The sequence below is a fragment of the Gobio gobio genome (assembly GCF_949357685.1).
Source record: "Gobio gobio genome assembly, chromosome: 7".
Lineage (NCBI taxonomy): Eukaryota > Metazoa > Chordata > Actinopteri > Cypriniformes > Gobionidae > Gobio > Gobio gobio.
The window spans coordinates 12827744-12847113 of NC_137103.1; the positions used below are offsets into that span (position 1 = coordinate 12827744).

General features: G+C 38.6%; 1 protein-coding gene across 7 annotated transcripts in view; it reads right to left on the reverse strand.

The window, feature by feature from the left end:
* The window catches only part of ubr3 (ubiquitin protein ligase E3 component n-recognin 3), a 125934-nt gene that overhangs the window by 79432 nt on the left and 27132 nt on the right, over positions 1-19370 (reverse strand). For 4 of the 7 annotated variants that reach the window (XR_013816914.1, XM_079822064.1, XM_079822062.1 and 1 more), the window contains exons 15-22: positions 17097-17149; positions 16879-17012; positions 12360-12445; positions 11462-11603; positions 10818-10914; positions 5822-5963; positions 5541-5645; positions 2706-2900 (exon numbers count right to left, since the gene is read on the reverse strand). Coding sequence is in view for 6 of the 7 variants with exons in the window: in XM_079822064.1 (XP_079678190.1) it covers positions 2706-2900; positions 5541-5645; positions 5822-5963; positions 10818-10914; positions 11462-11603; positions 12360-12445; positions 16879-17012; positions 17097-17149 (954 nt within the window). In the remaining variant the exon portion in view is untranslated. Of the gene's footprint in view, positions 1-2546; positions 2580-2705; positions 2901-5540; positions 5646-5821; positions 5964-10817; positions 10915-11461; positions 11604-12359; positions 12446-16878; positions 17013-17096; positions 17150-19370 lie in introns of all 7 variants that reach the window. The other 3 variants (XM_079822063.1, XM_079822061.1, XM_079822060.1) reach the window with 1 other exon arrangement.

The window sequence follows — 19370 nt, forward strand, 5'->3', positions numbered from 1 at the left end:
TAATGTGCATTCTGAAAAGTTTAACATAGATTTTCTATATATAACCTAATCAAATAAAATATTTAAAAAAAATATATAAATATAATCATTTATAATTTAGACTTAAAAATGGTTTAAAGGCTGAAAGTGTAAGGTTATCATATTTATTTATTTTTTGCCAAAACCTGCATTATTTGAACTTGTTTAAATCATAATTTACAGTCATTTTACTGTTTATGATGTTACCATAGACAAGACATTGCCCAAACCCGCCCATGTGGTGTTATTTTTAAATGTGTAGGTCCTAAAAAAGGTCTTAAAAGCCTTAATTTTGATTTTAAAACCCTGCAGATGCACTGAAATAGACCTGCTTTACTCTAAAAGTTTAAATTAAAAAAAAGATTTAATTTATTCATGACATTTCTGACCCACAATTGGCAGAACATATTCTGGAATCAAAATAATAAAAGACAATTCCTTCACACATAAGAAGAACTAACCCTTACTGTGTGTTTAATTAGCATGCTAATCTCACTGAAGCAAATTAATATTTAATAATGAGCACTGAACCCCTGACCGCTATGCTCAAGAATCATTATATCACCATACATCACTGGAAACACATGCAGTTAATGAAAGCTTCCTCTCATCATCGCCTACACTTATCTCTGAGCTCGTTTGAAACATACAAGGGGGAAAAAAAACCCCACACACATACACACGATGAACACAACGGCACACGAGAGCAACAAACCAAGCAGGAGAAAATTGGACAGATCAATGAACAAAAGACAAAAAAACTAAAATGAAACCCACAATAATAAAAAATAAAAACACAGAAAACAAAGATACCACAAGGTACATGACGACCAGTGCTCCATTTCTTGTGCACTTATTTATAATTGGGTCAGTGGCATGATGCTCGTTTTATGTGTCTGAATCTATTAATTAATCTCTAAAACTATGTGCATGTTTCTTTTTCTGAGAACCAGTGGCTTCAATAAACCTCTTCTATGCTAAACATATTTTGATATATACGCTATATTGGCAAAAGTATTGGGACACCCCTCCAAATCATTGAATTCAGGTGTTCCAGTCACTTCCATGGCCACAGGTGTATAAATCAAGCACTAGGCCTGCAGACGCTTCTACAAACATTTGTGAATGAATGTGTCTCTCTCAGGAGCTCAGAGAACTCAAGTGAGGTATTGGATAGGTGGATAGGTGAGTCCATCCGTGAAATTTCCTCACAACTAAATATTCCACGGTCAACTGTTAGTGGTATTATAACAAAGTGAAAGCAATTAGGAACAACAGCAACTCTGCCATGAAGTGGTAGGCCACGCAAAAATAAAAATTAAAAAAATTTAAATTAAATAAATTTTTTTTTTTTTTAATCACAGAGCGGGGTCAGCGCATGCTGAGGGTCACAGTGTGCAGAAGTGGCCAACTTTCTGCAGAGTCAACAGCTCCAGACCTCCAAACTTCATGTGGCCTTCAGATTAGCTCAAGAACAGTGTGTAGAGCTTCATGGAATGGGTTTCAATGGCAGAGCAGCTCATCCAAGCCTTACATCACCAAGTGCAATGTAAAGCGTGGGATGCAGTGGGGTAAAGCACGCCGCCACTGGACTCTAGAGCAGAGGAGACGTGTTCTCTGGAGTGACCAATCGCGCTTCTCTGTCTGGCAATCCCATGGACGAGTCTGGGTTTGGCGGTTGCCAGGAGAACGGGACTTGCCTGAGTGCATTGTGCCAAGTGTAAAGTTTGGTGGAGGGGGGATTATGGTGTGGGGTTGTTTTTCAGGGGTTGGGCTTGGCCCCTTAGTTCCAGTGAAAGGAACTCTTAATGCTTCAGCTTACCAAGACATTCTTGATCATTCAATGCTCCCAACTTTGTGAGAACAGTTTGGGGATGACCTCTTCCTGTTCCAACATGACTGCGCACCAGCGCACAAAACAAGGTCCATAAAGACATGGATGAGCGAGTTTGGTGTGGAGGAACTTGACTGGCCTGCACAGAGTCATGAGTACAGATCGCTTGACGGAGAGCGAAACTCAAGCACTCAATGTTCAGCGAGTGAAAATATATCTATGCTAAACTTATAGTTAACCTCTAAAACACACAATGGCGAGTAAAATCTAAGAATTTATTAGCCAATAGCTAATGATGGATATCATTTAGTCACCCAGAGTGAAGATTTAGTCGCATATGCAAGTGATTTACTCGCATTGTAGAGGGTTGTGAATGTAAAAATGAATTGTAATCAAATGAAAAATAGGTTCCCTTGAAAAATATTGTTATTGTCATTGTTATTGAAAACAGATGTTTTCATCATCTAAGATACCCTTATTTGTCACAGACCCACTTAATTGTCATTACAATTCCCAAAAATTTGAGTAACACAGGAAACGAGCAACAGGTCTTTGAATATTGCAAAAGAATGTCTGCAAAAAAACAAAACAAGTGCAGTCTTCCCATTTCAGACCATTCCATACTTGGTTATTCAAAACAGAACTCTTGAAATCAATGCACATCACTTATAAAATCATTCCCAAATCCCTCTACCTCTCTCCAATTTCCTGTGAGCCTTCTGGAGCTCTGTGGATGGAGAGACATGTCATCAAAACAACAGCATATAGAGATCGACTTTTACAATCCCCCCTCTTGTCTGCGGTGACAACCCCTACAAACCCTGAGCCTGCAACCTAACAGCATCTGCCTCACCTGTCCATAGGTGGCGCTCTCAGAGCTGGTGCTGGGTGGAGTTTCTCGCTCTCTCTCCCGCTCTCTCTTTCTCTCCACCTCAGGAGCCGTCTCTGGCACTCGAACCCGCACATAGTTGATGACGTGATGGAGGTTAGACAGCAGGCTGGTGCCCGGGAACCAGCTATCATGGCAGTGCTCCTCGATACAAGGCTCCTGCAACAGAGTGAAGAAAAAAAAAAAACTGAACATCTCAGCAAGAAGGACAACACATTAGCCTGGAATCTGGGAATTTGTGCTTATAGCTGGCAGCCTACCACACAATCTAGTCAGAAAGAGTTGTGTTCAAGTACTGGGCTAACCGTGATTTAATTTGTCAAGCCCTAATAGAGTAATTACAGGTGAGTCGAGTGTGTTAGGACCAAGCGGCAACCTCCCCCAGTTTCTCTTGAAGCCAATATGGAAGTGAATTAAACTGCAGTTCATCGACTGGCCTCTAGAGACGGGCTCCAAAAGGGAGCAGAATCTCATTGAGCCCCATGTTAAAATGCTGCAGATTAAAACATGTTTACAGTCTGGTACAAATTGTGCTTTTGGTCTATATATCTATTTTTGCCCTTCATGACAACTGTGAGGAGGGTGAATTTTTTATAGAACTAATTTGTTAACATTATATAAAGCCTTCAAGTTCTGCATAATTAAGGGCGTGGCAACTTTGAGTGACAGTAGGATTGCCGTTTGTCTGCTGTCTGTTAGTCATCGCATCACCTCAGCTCCGCCCACGTCCCGCCTCTTTGCCCACGTTTAGTTATCCAGGATGACGCGCTGCCAAGATGGCAACGGCCAGCTCGTCCCTACTTTACGCTTCAAAACTGCTCTTCAGAATCCTATGGGCGACGTCACGGACACTACGTCCATATTTTTTTACAGTCTATGGTTAGGACACTACTTTGTTTCCAGGGGGACTAAAACTAATGGAAGTTATGCTGAGGCTCCATTTTTCTGATAAAAAAAATATAATCTATATAACAAATTGTTACATTACAACTGTAATTTTACTATTATGTATAATAATTTATTAATAATTTATTCATTAAACAATGAAAGTTTTACACCATGTTCGAACCAGACGAGACATGATTTGATAAAAGGTTCCATGTCAATCAGAGTTTTTGTCCTAACCAGCTGAGACGGCAATAGAGAGGTGCAGGTATGACATCACTTTGTAGGCCAAAACGCGGAAGCGAGTTAGCATTTCCGGTTCAATCGTCCTCAAGTCAATGGATTTTTTGAATGGGATTTTGTTTAAATGGCTGAGGTGAACACGAGCTCAAGACACTTTATTCATAAAACACATCAGTATTACCCCACTCATGCTGTTACGTGTCTTGAAAAAGGCGGTTGCTAACAAGTGGCTCGAGAAGTATTAATCTCGAGGAGATTAAACGCTATCACACACGGGTAAACTCAGTCCTCTATTATAGCCTCATTATGCTCATAATTGTGCTCTTATAAACTAGTCCAACTCAAACGTTCTGGGAAAATGTTTTGAGATAAAAACTGGAAGAGTTGTTGGAAGCTCAGTGATGGAGACGTTGAAATCGCGGGACCGTGGTGTTGTCCGTTTGTAGCCTACCTTTAGCTTTTTACTTCTGGCGACTGCATTTAGGCTTCAAAATGTATAAAAGTTGTGTTCGTCTGTGATAATTATCTTGATGGACAAAATGTGTAAGTATCATAAACTTGTCTTGATCACAGAGCTTGTTTTTAGCGATAATCCAAAAGCCTATGGAAAAATAAGCTTTTTCTCAAGGGAACCAGTGCGGTGCGAACTGCCGGTTGGCCTACAAAGTGACGCCATACCTTTACCACTCTATACGCAACGATTCCATTTTGTGCGACGTTGTTGTGCTCCGGTTGTCAGAGTTCTTGCAAGTATGATGATATGTACATATGACACCAGTCCTCAGGCTTCCAGTTATTTTCAGAATTGATTTTAAAGTGATTTGTTTATAAATCTCTCAATGGCCTAGGACCTCAATACATTTATGCTGATTAATTATAAACCGATCACCTAAAGATCATCAGGATCAAGTCACTTAGTAATACCAAGGATTCACTCAAATCAGGGAGAGTTTGCTTTTAGATATTATTCCAGCCACAGCTGGAACCAGCTTCCTGAAGACATCAGATGTGCTCCGACAGTAGCCACTTTCAAATCCAGACTCAAAACGCAAGATTTGTCTGCAAGGGTACGTTTAAACACAAATATTTTTAAGTAGCAGTAAAATCGCAAACCTTACTCTCCATTTTCTTCCACTCCAGATAGGGGTACCCTGAACTTAGTGATTCAGGTTATATTTTTTATTTCTTATGATTATTTTAATTCTTTTTGTGTGTAAAGCACTTTGAACTACCCTTTTTGTATATGAAATGTGCTATATAATTCAACTTGCCTTCACACGTGAACATTTGGAATAAACCGCTCAACTGATTATTTTTACGTTGCCTTTATGACCTTTTTTGGATCTTTTAAGCTTTAAGGGAATGACTTTAAACAGAGGGACAGAAATCTCTCAGGTTTCATAAAAATACCTTCATTTGTGTTTGGAAGATGAACAAAAACCTTTTAGGTTTGAAATGACATGAGGGTGAATAAATGATGACAATTTACATTTTTAGGTTGAATCTTGAATTGTTGTTGAATCTTGAATCTTGGACAAAACTAACTCGATATCGCAAATCATATTGTTTCCATATCCGACACACATCGTCACCTTTTTATATATTGTGATATATTGATATGAATCTATAATCGATATCGTTACACCCCTAGTATTTAAGAAAAATGCTTACCTCTTCTACTTTGTCATCCTGGACCTGATTATCAAGTCCGAGTTCTATCAGGTACAGCACCATACACAACACATGTTCAGACATGTTCTGATGATCCATCCAGATCTAAACAAACATAGAAACAGAAAAAAAACAACAATGAGAAAATCATTAAATTCTTGTAAATGACCAGATATCTACATCTAAAATGGTGCAAAACAGCAAAGTCATTAACTTAAGTTCAAGTATCTTGTAAAATGAGCCACACACATCTCAGTGTTTTGCTCAGTGATGAGTTTCACCTTATAAAGCAGTGTAAAGATGACGATATGTAGGGTTTTGCAGTGCAGCAGGCGCACCAGTCCTTTATAGCAGGGGTGCAGGGGGGTCCTCTCCTTATAGGGCGGCCAGGGGTTCCCCGTATTAACGCCTGACTGTTTCAAACTAAAAAAGAAAAAAATATTTATTTAATAGACATTCATTAAATGATACACTTTGCTTCAGCAAGCCTGTTTCCATGCTAATTCTAAAAAGAAATGTATAAAAACAACCTTCAGAGTATTTTTCAGTGTAATCCTGAAAAACAACATTAAAAAAAAGGTTCACCCCAAAATGACAATTGGGTCATCATTTACTCACTCCCATGTCATTCTAAACCCCACATCACTTTCTTTGGTTCATGTTCTAGCTGTTCTTTTCCATCTGATGTTAATGAATGGAGAATAGGGCTGTCAATTTCCAAAATGACAAAAAAAAAAAAAAAACCTTCCATTAAGGTAAAATAAAATTAGTCCATAATCCTACATAGGGATGAGTATCGAGAGCCGGTTCCGTTTTAGAACCGGTTCCAAATTTCCCCTTACCGGTGACTCGATAAGAAACGTGCATTTCGGTTCCACTTATTGGTTCCTGTGTGCAAATTTAATGCGATTTTAAACCATTCAAGCTGAAAAGACTTGACACACACACACACGCACAGAGCAGCTTCTCATAGTGAACAATGCGCGCTATATAGGCAATATTCTCATAAACATAGTCGGTTAGAAAAGATGTAACAGCATGGGATCCGTGCAGCTCTTAAAGTGACGGCAGATTTTCCTGATGCCGTCTCTATGATAACGTTAATAAAACAAAAGACAACGAGAAAATTCACTCGCTGTTCTAGACAGAACAACTTTAAGCAGAATCATTTTTGTTCTAAAATTTTTGATACAAATGTCGTCGCACTTTTTTTCATAGTTTGGCTGGTCCTGAAACTTATAGTCAGGTGCGACTTCTATATCAATATTAATTCATACTGACTGACCAGAATAAACATTTAGCTAAGTCTACAGCCGTGAGAGGGCGCTCTATGCTGTTCCTGTAGCCTACCCCTGAAAACATTAACTGAAAACAACTGAAAACTGAAATATTAACTTAAAGACAACTGAGAAAGACTGAACACAAATAAAATGCCCCCCAAAAAGAAATTTTTGGTAAACTGTTATGACAGTGATTGTTATTATATGAATATATAGGATAAGTCAATATTACAAATTATGTAATGTGGATGACTGTGTTCGTATGCGACCACCGAAGACCATTGATGAAGCCCTGATGTATAAACCAAATTTTACATTTAATGTACTGCCAATATTATGGCGTTAAAGCAACAGCGGACATGAATGCAGCTGATAAAATGCAAACATAACTGCAAACAAACTGTGCTTGAGAAACACTCTAGCTCTTTCAGATTTGAACACAGCTGCCCTGCTTTAAAGACATCACTGACTGCATTTGTGTTGAAAGGAACGTGGGGTATGAAATATTTAGTCCTCTTGACAGGTGATCCATCATCCAGTGGCCGTACACAATCAACTCAAAACATATTCACAAACTGACACGGCCAATGTCACAGTGCGTTCCTCGGAAAACCACTTCCACGTCATCTCTGATTCAAACGTTCACTGCTTTCATGTTGATCTTGCAAAACTATCATGTAACCAAGCCATTGAATTTATAGAGGGCAGAAAATGTTTTTAAAGTCAGCATGATATCTGACATCACCGGCCATGCAGGCTATTGGCAGGCCCGGACTGGCCTTTTATTGTGGCTTCTGATCAGCATCTTGATATGCCACACCAGTGAGGTGGATGGATTATCTCGGCAAAGGAGAAGTGCTCACTAACACAGATTTATGAACAATATTTAAGAGAAATAGGCCTTTAGTGTACATAGAAAAAGTCTTAGATCTTTGAGCTCAGCTCATGAAAAATGGGGGCAAAAACAAAAGTGTTGCGTTTATAATTTTGTTCAGTGTATATTTGCTTGAAATAGTTTTGTTAAAGATTGGCTATTTAAGACATGTTAAGATAAAACAACAACACATTGTCCTAATGTGATCCTTTGAATGTACCTAGATTCTGTGCAAATAACAGTTTTTTCACAACGTCTTCCTAACAGTAGACCTGCTGAAGAAGAAGTGCCAGGACATTGTTTACAAGCTGTTTGACGTCTTTCCGCGATTGAAACACTGATTGAGCGAATACACGACATATGATACGTTTCAGTAAGTGTTAATGTATCCTTAACATACCTTAAGATATTAATTCATGTTTATTCTTCTGGAAGAGATGATCGCGCTCACTTGCGCGCGCGCCGTGGCCGCTTGAATTGACGTGCCTATACAGTGATCAGTCGGCACATTAAAGAGCGTCAAAGCGGCATTTATCGTTTAAATTTCGTGATAAAATGGACAGAATATCGGTACTTAATATGTTCGAGTGGGAACTCGGATTGAAGTGTGTTCCGCGCTTAAAACAAGCCGACTGTTAACTGTTAAAGATTGCATTCGCAACCATTCGGTACACACGCGCACCGAACCGAAAGCCCTGTATCGAAACGGTTCGGTACGAATACGAGTACCGTTACACCCCTAGTGATGACCATACAAAAAAATATGGTTCTCCATGGTTCCAAATTTTGTTGTGGGTGTATGGGATGGCTAGCCTGGTCCTACCAGACTCACGTACATTTCATTTATACAGAGAGTCTGGCCACTCGGACGTGCGTTGGAGGGCGGAGTGGCCTGGATGGCTGTGACATTTCAGACATTACACAAAAAATTGTTTTACTATAACAAATAAATGTAACAGTCACTTGTCGTCACCTACTGGTGTAACGATGTAATGATACAATCTTTATTCGAAGCATCAAGTTACTTTCAAAAGGTGATTTTCTCTATTTTGATCACTACCATAGACATCAGTGTTTATCCCAACTATAAACTTTTATCCCAGTACTTCTGTGATAATCTGAATGTTTGTAAGATAGAAATAATGATACTGTGTGGTTGAAAAGTAAAGTTTGTGAAGCCGTTTCATACCTATACCTATACCTCTCTCTGGTTCTTTGGCAGCGGTAACATTGTTCCGCTGTGATCTTAAAAGTGTAACTCTTTCGATGCCAGCGTTTATTTAATTTTTTAGTTGCTAGCCACAGCCAGCATTTTTGATCATTTTCCATGAAAATAGGTCACATTATTTATTACTATTTTCTTTTTTCCCAGAGCTCCACTTATTAGTTATAAAGGTCAAGTTTTTGCCAATAATGGTCATAATTTAGGGTTTCCATTTTCTCTGGGCATTAAGACACTGTGAAACACGTTCCCCCGGGTTCACAGACAAGGTTTATGTTAGTCCCAGACTAAATGCATGTTTGAACTGTTTTAACTGTCTTAAAATCAGTCAGTGCCATTGTTTTGTCTCTAGATGCACACAATGAATGTTTTTTTTCTAAAGGCGCGTTTATAAAAGCAACTTAAAATGTTGAACTAAGGCCTAATCCTGGCCTAATCTTAGCCCTGTCTGTGAAACCAGGCCTTAAAGAATGATCTTTTTGTCCTGGGTTAAAGTATTTTTATATGGTATAATATACTATAATTAGTTCTTAATCAAAAAAGAATTCAAAAATGATTCTCATGATATGACTTTGAATTAAGTGTGACGACAAGTTCTAACACTAGCAAAAAACTCAATCAAAGCACAGGGCTTGCTGTACTTCCTGTGAGTACAGTGTGTTTTCATGGTGAAAGGATACCAGGTCTAGCAGGGAACTGTGGGTACGATCGTTCATACACAACTTTTTTTTTTTTTTTTAAGTTGCTAGTCGCAGTCAGCATTTTTGATCATTTTCACAAAAACTTTCATAGCCCCCTGAATATTGTTGTATGAATTCCTGAACATGCAATATATCAAAAGAACAGAACACTTTAATTCTAGCTTGATTTTGGGTAACTTGATTGTGGGTAAGTTTCATAAAAAAAGCAACTTTGTGGTATTTTATTTCCTCAGCTTTTTACTCAATGTGCATAAGCAATGCTTTTATCGCTTGTTCGTGCTCCTTTTTCACCTGTGTTTTGTTCAGGAGATTCAGTACTCAGAAAATATATAATACCGCCCCTAAGCGTGTAACAGTGAAAACATGGAAAGCTGGAAAATTACGTCAATGGCGGGCAAGCGTTCTCTCATGAATGAAGGACAAAGACCCACGGGTGACCCAATAAGTTTGTATCGAGATTGCAATCTGTTAACGATTAATCACGCGGTTCTACAATACAGTTAAAAACTATTGTTTTGATATTATTTAGGCTGCTGATGTTGGCTTTTTACTGCATTTACAATGCATTTGGTAAATCCTCATGTGGCTGAACTGAACAGGAAGTGAGGAAATGGATTACCTCCTGTTTTGTAAAAGCAGTGGTTGGAGTGTGAATCTGTATGAGGTGTGATGTACTGAATCTCCGTGACATGACTTTAATTGGGAAAAGCAATTTCAGGTGTACATCCCTCCACGAACACCCTCCTCAAAACAGGAAAAGGAGTGACCCTGAACATAATTCCCACAGCGACCCTCAAACTCAAGTTCAACAGCGCACAACATCTAGCAATTTAAGGCTCCTTTTTATTTATTTTTTTGTTCAGTTTGGTTTCAGGATGATCAATGACCATCACAGCGAGGTTCCATTTCAGACTGAATACGTTTTGGAGCAGTTGTTTCCCTACTTTACTGTATTAAGCAAGTCTGATTTCATTCTTTAGGCCTGCCTACATTAGGCTAAGCCTTATCTAGGAACCGGAAAAGTATGTGCTGTCACTACCCGAAGATTTCATACCCTAAGATTTCAAGTAAGTGTGTGTTGTATAAACTGTGCCATATTTGCATGCATTTACAGACTATACCTTAAGGAAGGAAAATGAAGTGACCAGCAGATGTTTAGTGTTTAAGTGATAAAGTGTCTGGAGGATTTCAGAGACTCACAAAGCTGCGTATCGATCCATGGCCGACTGCACGTCTCTGCGGTACACTGTGCGTAGAATCACCATTATAGGGTCAAATTCTTTCTCCCAGACTTCCGCTAGAAAACACACAGACAGAAAACAAATGTTGGGTGCGAGTATTGAAAAAGGAGAATAATTTAGAAACGGCGTCAGTCTGCCACCATGTGGCGAGAGCTGAGCAATAAGCTTAATGACCACAATACAATCAAAAAAATTACTGTAGACACATCCATTTCAGAAAATTTTAATGTTTGAATGTTGAAAATATAAATCAATAATCCACTTCTAGAATGAATTAATCCACTATCAAAATATCCTGATATTGAGTTTACTCCTATTAACCGTGTCATTAGTTAAAGGACAGCACACTTGCTCAACTACAGATGAATTTTAAATTTACAGAAATATGTTTAGTCGTGTCCTGTAACAGGTAACAGAAACAAAGACACATCTATTACTAGAGCAGACGCTTCTGTCCTAATGCAGAGAAAAGTGTTGAACGCTACAATCATGTTGTCACATTGCCACCTAGAGGTAATAATAGGTACACACAATATACCAATACAATGTATTTATGGGGGAGTAACAAAAAGTAATAAATGGCAAGATGATGAGTTGTGTCACCTTTAGGCGTGTACATGCCCTGCTGCATTGATCCTCCAGGCTCAAACACCGGGGCTTTAAAATCCGCTACACCAGACAGCATCTCCTCAAAACTACAGCTGCCCGGCACCACACCGCTCTTAGGGTTCGGATTCTCCGGGATCTACACCCGCAGTCAAGGACAATCATCAAAATTCAACTAATATGACCAAAATATTCAAGCTATAAAGTCAACAGAGGTCTATAATGGGATAAGTGTTGGACAATTTAACATTAGACACATTGGTCTACAGTTGTGAATATTATGATCATTTTTCCTTTATTTATTTTTATGTTAAATAAAGAAATCTTAAATAGGTCATATATCATTTATTCCTATAGATAAGTGGAGCTCTGGGGAAAAAATTCAAGTTTTTGCCAAAAACTGTCATAATTTACGGTTTACATTTTCTCTGGGCATTAAGACACTGCTTTTCTTTCTTTAAGAAACATGTTCACTCGGGTTCACAGACAAGTCCCAGACTAAATGCATGTTTGAACTGTTTTAACTGTCTTAAAATCAGTCAGTGCCATTGTTTTGTCTAAAGATGCACACAAGGAATGTTTTTTTCTAAGGCGCGTTTATAAAAGCTACTTAGAATGTTGAACAAAGGCCTAATCCTGGCTTAATCTTAGCCCTGTCTGTGAAACCAGACCTTAAAGAATTATCTTTTTGTCCTGGGTTAAAGTATTTTTACGTGGTATAATATACTATAATTAGTTCTTAATCAAAAAATAATTCCAAAATGATTCTCATGATATGACTCCTTTGAATCGAGTGTGACGACAAGATGTTCTAACACTAGCAAAAAACTCAATCAAAGCACAGGGCTTGCTGTACTTCCTGTGAGTACAGTGTGTTTTCGTGGTGAAAGGATACCAGGTCTAGCAGGGAACTGTGGGTACGATCGTTCATACACAACTGGGACACCATCTCCGCTCTCAAAATCTCATCATCAGACATTCCTGCAGAGAGACACAAAGACAGAATGACATGAGCTAATATCTCCATCTCTGTGAATGTCTGGAAACCTACATGAGGGAAAAAACACAATCCACATGCATGTGCTATATCACACTGTATGGATGTGATGGACAACTAATATAGGCGTTTCCATTCCCACACCACAGCTTTCAACAAGGTCCAATCATAGGTCCATCACAAATGGTCCAAATATTGTAATACTTTTTGTAATCATCTTAAAGGGTTAGTTCACCCAAAAATGAAAATTCTGTCATTAATTACTCACCCTCATGTCGTTCGACACCCGTCAGACCTCCGTTCATCTTCACATGGCATCATGAAGCTTCGAAGCGTTATGAATCACTGAGCCGAATAATGATTCGGATCGCGTGTCAAACCGCCAAACTGCTGAAATTTGGCGATTCAAACTGCTGAATCGACTCGCTGATTCATAACGCTTCGAAGCTTCATGAGGCCGTGTTTTGAAATCGTCATCACTATATAAGTCGTTATTTAGGGTTTTTTTGCGCACAAAAACTATTCTCGCCGATTCATAAAGTTATTTTAGAACCACTGTAGTGAGATGGACTTTGTTACGACGTCTTTAGTACCTTTTAAGGGTCTTGAGAGTGAACCGTGCATTGTGTCAATGGAGGCCTTTCAGAGCCATCAGATTTACACTAAAATATCTTCATTTCTGTTCCGAAGATGAACGGAGGTCTGACGGGTGTCGAACGACATGAGGGTAAGTAATTAATGACAGAATTTTCATTTTTGGGTGAACTAACCCTTTAAAGTATTGGTATTGCAAGACAACCATGTATTATTATTATTATTATGGGCTATCAAGCGACAACATTTTTAAATCTAATCATCATCTAATTTACAATAAATTAGCAAAAATGTATTCACCGTGGATTCATTCAGAAACTCTACACCGCTGTGATGCTTGGAGATGCACAGTTCTGGCTTTATAGGTAATACGTTTGTTAGCAAAACTGAGCAAAAGCAGACAATATTGTGTCTAAAATATAACTAACTTGTATAAAAATCACTCTCACATTTGCACTCGTGCTATTCAGGACAAAAACATCACTCCGGTGATATTTCTTAACTATATCATCATGATTATAAATAAATATTTTGTTGCAGGGAAATTTGTTTTTGTATATATGTAAATGACCACTGTACACACCCAAATCAAGTCTACATGAAATGTATACCATGACAGGTCATCAAATAGGCCTATTTAGCTCTGATAAGGTTATGTGTAAAGATCCTTAATTTAGACAGAGAAACACTACACCCCCCAAAAAAATCAAATTTTTTAACTGTTAAACATGATCTCAAATATTATCTCTTTAAATATATTCAAGCAATATTCTCGTCGGTGTTCTATCGGCTATGACGCATATAAATCTAGCGTATTTTTATTTTGTGAATGAGCCCAAAAAGTATCCTAGTGAAATGCATATCCATATTTTAAAATGATTTGAGTTTATTTTATTAAATATCAAAAATCTAAAATGTGTGCATCATACCGGACACCCAGATGAACACCAAATCATTCTCTTCAAATGCTATTGAAGTTGGAAACGTGTATACCAATGTTGTATGTAACTTTAGGAGACAGTCTAAAGTATTTTCGCTGCTGAAATACAACAAAAATAGTCAACCACTGTATAATGAATGAATCTACTGCGTACATCGCATGTTCATCTCTGCTTTGAGTGCAGATTTCAGAGAGTGAGAGCCCGCTCTGAACAAAACTCTGGCTAATCTGAACGCCTCTGATTATTATACAATGCATTCATAAACTTAATAGAAATACATGTGATTGGTTATAATGCGCAACGCGATGATAACAGATGGCTTTTGAGAAGACTATAATAAGTTCAACTGCCAAAATGGCTAGTGGGAGTGACTGTGGTTTAAATCGCAGCGGCTATCTTTGTGTCATGGCCCCCAACAAAACATTTGGACTTAATTCTAAGCCTAAGGAACAAGAATTGTACACGTACCGTGAAATGTGCACTTGAGATCAGTTGTTGTTTCAAAGATCTAGGACCATCCTGAACCGAGATATCACTGAGTGTACTGTAAACATATACAGCAGGGCTCCAGACAAAAATATCAATTAAGGAGCCATTGGCTCCTATAAGGGAAAAACATAGGTGCCAAATAATTTTTTCAAGTGCCACAAAAGAATAAACGCATTTTAATTTTTCATGTGCAATTATATGGGCGGTGCTGAATTTCATTTTTGGCTTCTTTCTCATTAAGACAACAGGTTAAGTAAAACATTTTTTTTTTTTTGTCTTTTTTGCCTGTGTAGAACTGAAACAACTTAAATCTATGCGCCCCTTAACATTTTAACAACACCACACACACACACGGAGCGATTTTGGCAGTTTTCTCCACTATAGGCTTTATTAATTTATTGTCATATACATAGAGCGCGTCACAGCTGTTACACATCACATAGGCTACCCAAAACTTGATTTGTCTTGTTAAACTACTTCACTAAAACGCTCCCACATTTTACTTGACTTTATTTCCTTCCTTTTGTTAATTTGGTAAATTTGGCAAATTAGAACCTGAAGAAAAAAGTTTTAAACATGTTGATATTTCCAATCACTATGTTGGACAATTCTTATCAGAATCATTTCTATTAAGTTATTGTATATTTTTAGGTAAAACTGTTACATTTTTAAGCAATATCTCATGTAGGATTTTTCCTTTGCGTTATATATACTGTCCACTAGGAGGTGCTCTAAGCATATCTTATCCATGATTTGTTTTCCCTGAATAGACTCTGGTTTTGAAAGTGAAAGAGTGACGCACGTTCGTTGCGTTTTACAGTGAAATGAGAGTTCTGTGTCTTTAATAATATCAACACATTAATTATTTATCTCTCATCCACCCGTAATTATTTACAATGTTATGATCCGCTCATCACAAACACACTCAAAAATATCCACGCGCACACGTACATCCGCTAAACTTCACTGCGGACAAATAAGCATGATCAAAAACATCCGTGATCTTATTTTTCCTTCAGACAACAAGTTAAGAGTCAACAATGCAAAGCAAGAAAGGAATTTTATTCACTATTTAAAATAGCCCGTCGGGCAGGGCGGCGATACGTTTTGCGTATTCCTGTGAAGTTAAGGCAGTAACAGAAAAGTTTAATAAGAGTAAAATATATTGAGAATAAGTATCAGTATCAATTAAAAACGAGAATTGTTACGGATTAGTTGGCGTCCACACAGCCTTCCTGCACTTTTACAAGTAGAGTAGGGTACTTGGATGTTCATTCATTGACACATCTCTGTCGCTTTCTATCTCTCTCCGGCTGGCACAGCCGTCAGTGTTGGTGCTCGATAGAGATGAGGGCTTTGAAAAAGCATTTTTGACATCCGTTTCTGACACGTATTTTGGCGCTCCGACCATTTCGGCGAGGTTTTTTCCTCTGTAACTTTGCTGCACGTAGTCTCATTTTATTACGTCAACACACAACAAGACTGGTCCGCCAATGGCGATCTCAGCAAAAATATCACTCGCAAATTAATATTTTTGGTCGCAAATGCGACCGTTTTAGTCGCAGTCTGGAGCCCTGTACAGTATAACCAAAAATGTGTTGTGGGCCATGACACAAAGACACACGCTGTGGTTAAACCAATTAAAATAAAAAAATGTGGTTTTGCAATAGCAATACACGGAGGTTTAAAAGAAATGGTCACGCAACCTCCATTTGGACCACTTGAGATGGGTTGACCCAGGCACAAATCCTGAAATTTGTTAATTCTGTTAAAGAACAAGGTTATCAATCACTCTTAATTATAACCAAACTGTGTGTGAATGAAACCATATTCAGTACTCTTAAAACAGGGCAACTGTATAGAGGGTAAGCACATGACATTACAGTAGGCGGGGGTCGCTGCGGTTACACATGACTGTATGTCCATAATACCTTAGTGCTTTAACAAAATTTTAGGGTTGGGCAATATGATAAAATACAAGTGATCCCTTTAGATCTACCTATATTGTATTTATAATGTTGACTAGCATTAACAAGCTTTGATTTCCCCAGCGATGAAATCGGGTAAACAATGTCAGGAAACACGATTCCTGGCCACATGTCAATGTCAAACGACCACTGTTTCTTTGGTAAGTTGTAAGGATCATAGTCGAGTCCAACTGCCTTTCATTTAAGCAGACCATTGTTTGTTTTACTCCCATTTTCGCAGTTTATAAAAACCAGTCATGTTGCAGGATGTGACGACTGAGGGGGCGTGACCCGGCGGGAAAGTGACGTCTATGCATACCCTCTATACTGAAGCAGTATGAATGAAGACAGATCTTGTGTATGTTAGCTATTTAACGTTAATCAGCTACAAATGATCAGTATTATTGTAAAAGAGATGATATGTACCCAAGTGTATTCGGAGACTGCTCAGTATGACCAAGAAGGTGAGCGCTCCCTCCAGCATGGGTCTCTCCTGCTCCGAGTCCAGCACTGCGTTCTGATGTTGAGACGCCATCGTCAGCAAGTCCACCACCTTAAACCTGACAAACACAGAGCTTTTAGGAGCCATCTCTAAACAATGGCGGCTGGGAACAATCTGTGTGAAAACGCAAAAGTTGCCGTACCTCTCAAACACTGAGGAAATGAAGTAATCTGGATCCAGTCTAGACGCACACACCTGAAGACAAAACAATATATCACTATAGTCTGCAGGGTCCATTAACACTCACAAAGTGCTAAATATGAGTAGCAATGGGCTAGGAGAGCCAGCAACTTTAGAAAGAACTGCACAAAATACATGGTTAAAAACGAGACCGAGAACCCTCACTGAATGATGTGCATGATTCAAATCAAACTATCTACCGAAGAAAACGTGCTGTATTGTGTCTTCTAACTTTTACCTCAGAGGAAAATTAACCATCATAGGTTAAGGAAACATGGAATATTCCATGAAAATTACAATATGAGGAATTCAATCATGTTTCAAAGAAAATAAAAATTGATGCTGTGAGTGACGCAATGAGCTGGGACCAATACCATGAAGCCGGTTTAGGTGGCTAGCCAGGTATGTTTCGGTTCAGTTTGTGCCAACCCTGGATTTTAGGCACCATGACAGTGGTTTGGCTTCTAGCTGAATTTATTGCCATAGTAACTTACGCACCACGGCTAACCTGCTCCAGGTAAGAGATCTCAAACGGAAACTGGACCAATCAGCTGTGAGCAAAGGGACACATCTAAGATGCAATAAAGTCACTCCCCCTGTTTCTGCTCCAAATTAAAAGGTCACTACATAGAAAAATATTTTTAGGGCAATATTATCCGACTTTTAGCGATGCTTATTTATAATAATAATAATTTTGTATGATTTAGATATTATTTATGTAATTATTATACCCTTAATCCATTACACATGTTCCATTTTAGTTAATCAATAACTAGTAAGCACTTAGTTTAAATTGATATAAATAAAAGGTAATATAAATAAGCTTTAGAATCAATAAAGCTATAAAAATTACTATTGACTGGGCCCTATCATACACCCGCCGCAATACGACGCCAGGCACAAGTCACGACAGGTGTTTTTTGCTAGTTTCAGCCCGACGCAGTTCTCATTTTCACGTCCAGCGCCACGTTGTTTAAATAGCAAATGCACTCGCGCCCATCTGTTCACCCATGGGCGTGCTGGTCTGAAAACCAGGTGTGTTCAGGAGCATTGTTGGCGCATTGGTATTTTGAGGAACTGAAAACAACTGCGCCATTGCCCAACAAAAACCTGGTCTAAAGTCAATAGCGCAGTATTTTTTGTGTCATTTAAAAGGCTCTTTAGTAATATGCGCCTATAGGCGGGTGCACAATGTGTGTACACGATTATAACACTATTATTACACACACAGGGACGGGCAGCAGCACACACACATTTTAAATATTACAAATAAAAGGTTTCCTCTCTGGAGAAGCGTTCAGTCTTTCCGCTCGCAAATTCCATCAACTGGCTTTTAAAGTCGGTGTGAAACGGAAGTTGAGATCGTCTTTTTCTCCGTATTGTGATGTATATCCGAGTGAAACGGCTTCTGAAATTAGAAAAAATGCAGGGCGGGGCTTGATTTCTTCCTTGGGCGTTGCTAAAATTATTTTATTTTCTCTCTAAATCTTTTCTACATATGTTACTGAGCATATTTCCTCACTTTTCACTGGTTTAGGCTACAGATTTCACTCATTTTAAGCCTTTTATGTCTTTATTTCTGTAAAACTTTTTTCTCAGCTCTCCCTTATAGGGGGGCGCGCCGCAAGCGCGTTCACACACGCTGCATTCCTAAGTGCGAGCCGTCACGACAAGCTGATCGTCTGACTATATTGAGTCACTTTTTACATAAAAAAGCTTTTATTTCTCATATATTTCTCTCTTTTTGACTCAAGTCCTTCCTGAAGAAGGTATTGTCTACACCGAGAAAAATGCACCTAACCACCATATTGCTACGATCAGTGACAGGTTTCTGAGAGGAGGTGCAGAAACGAGACCCTCACGCCATAGCACATGACAGGGAGAGAAGAGAAGCCGTTTCGATGGGGGAGGGAAAGTTAACATATTTGATTAAAGATTATAAGAGTAAATACATTTTTAAAAATGAATGAAGTGCACAGATGAATCAGTTAGAGTAAACACTACAATATTAAATATAAAAATACGAATTGTAAAATTTGATTTCATGCCGACTTTAAAGTGAATGGGAGATGAGACTCTGATTGGTTTATTGCACGTTACCCCCAAAACACACCCATGACTCATTAAGAGACTGGGGACAACCCTTTTGGACCGTGAGCCTGGCGCACTGACCGTTTTTCCGTCATTAAACTAGCAAAAGTGGTTTCGGACACACCTGTGCACCTGCGCTTCAGAC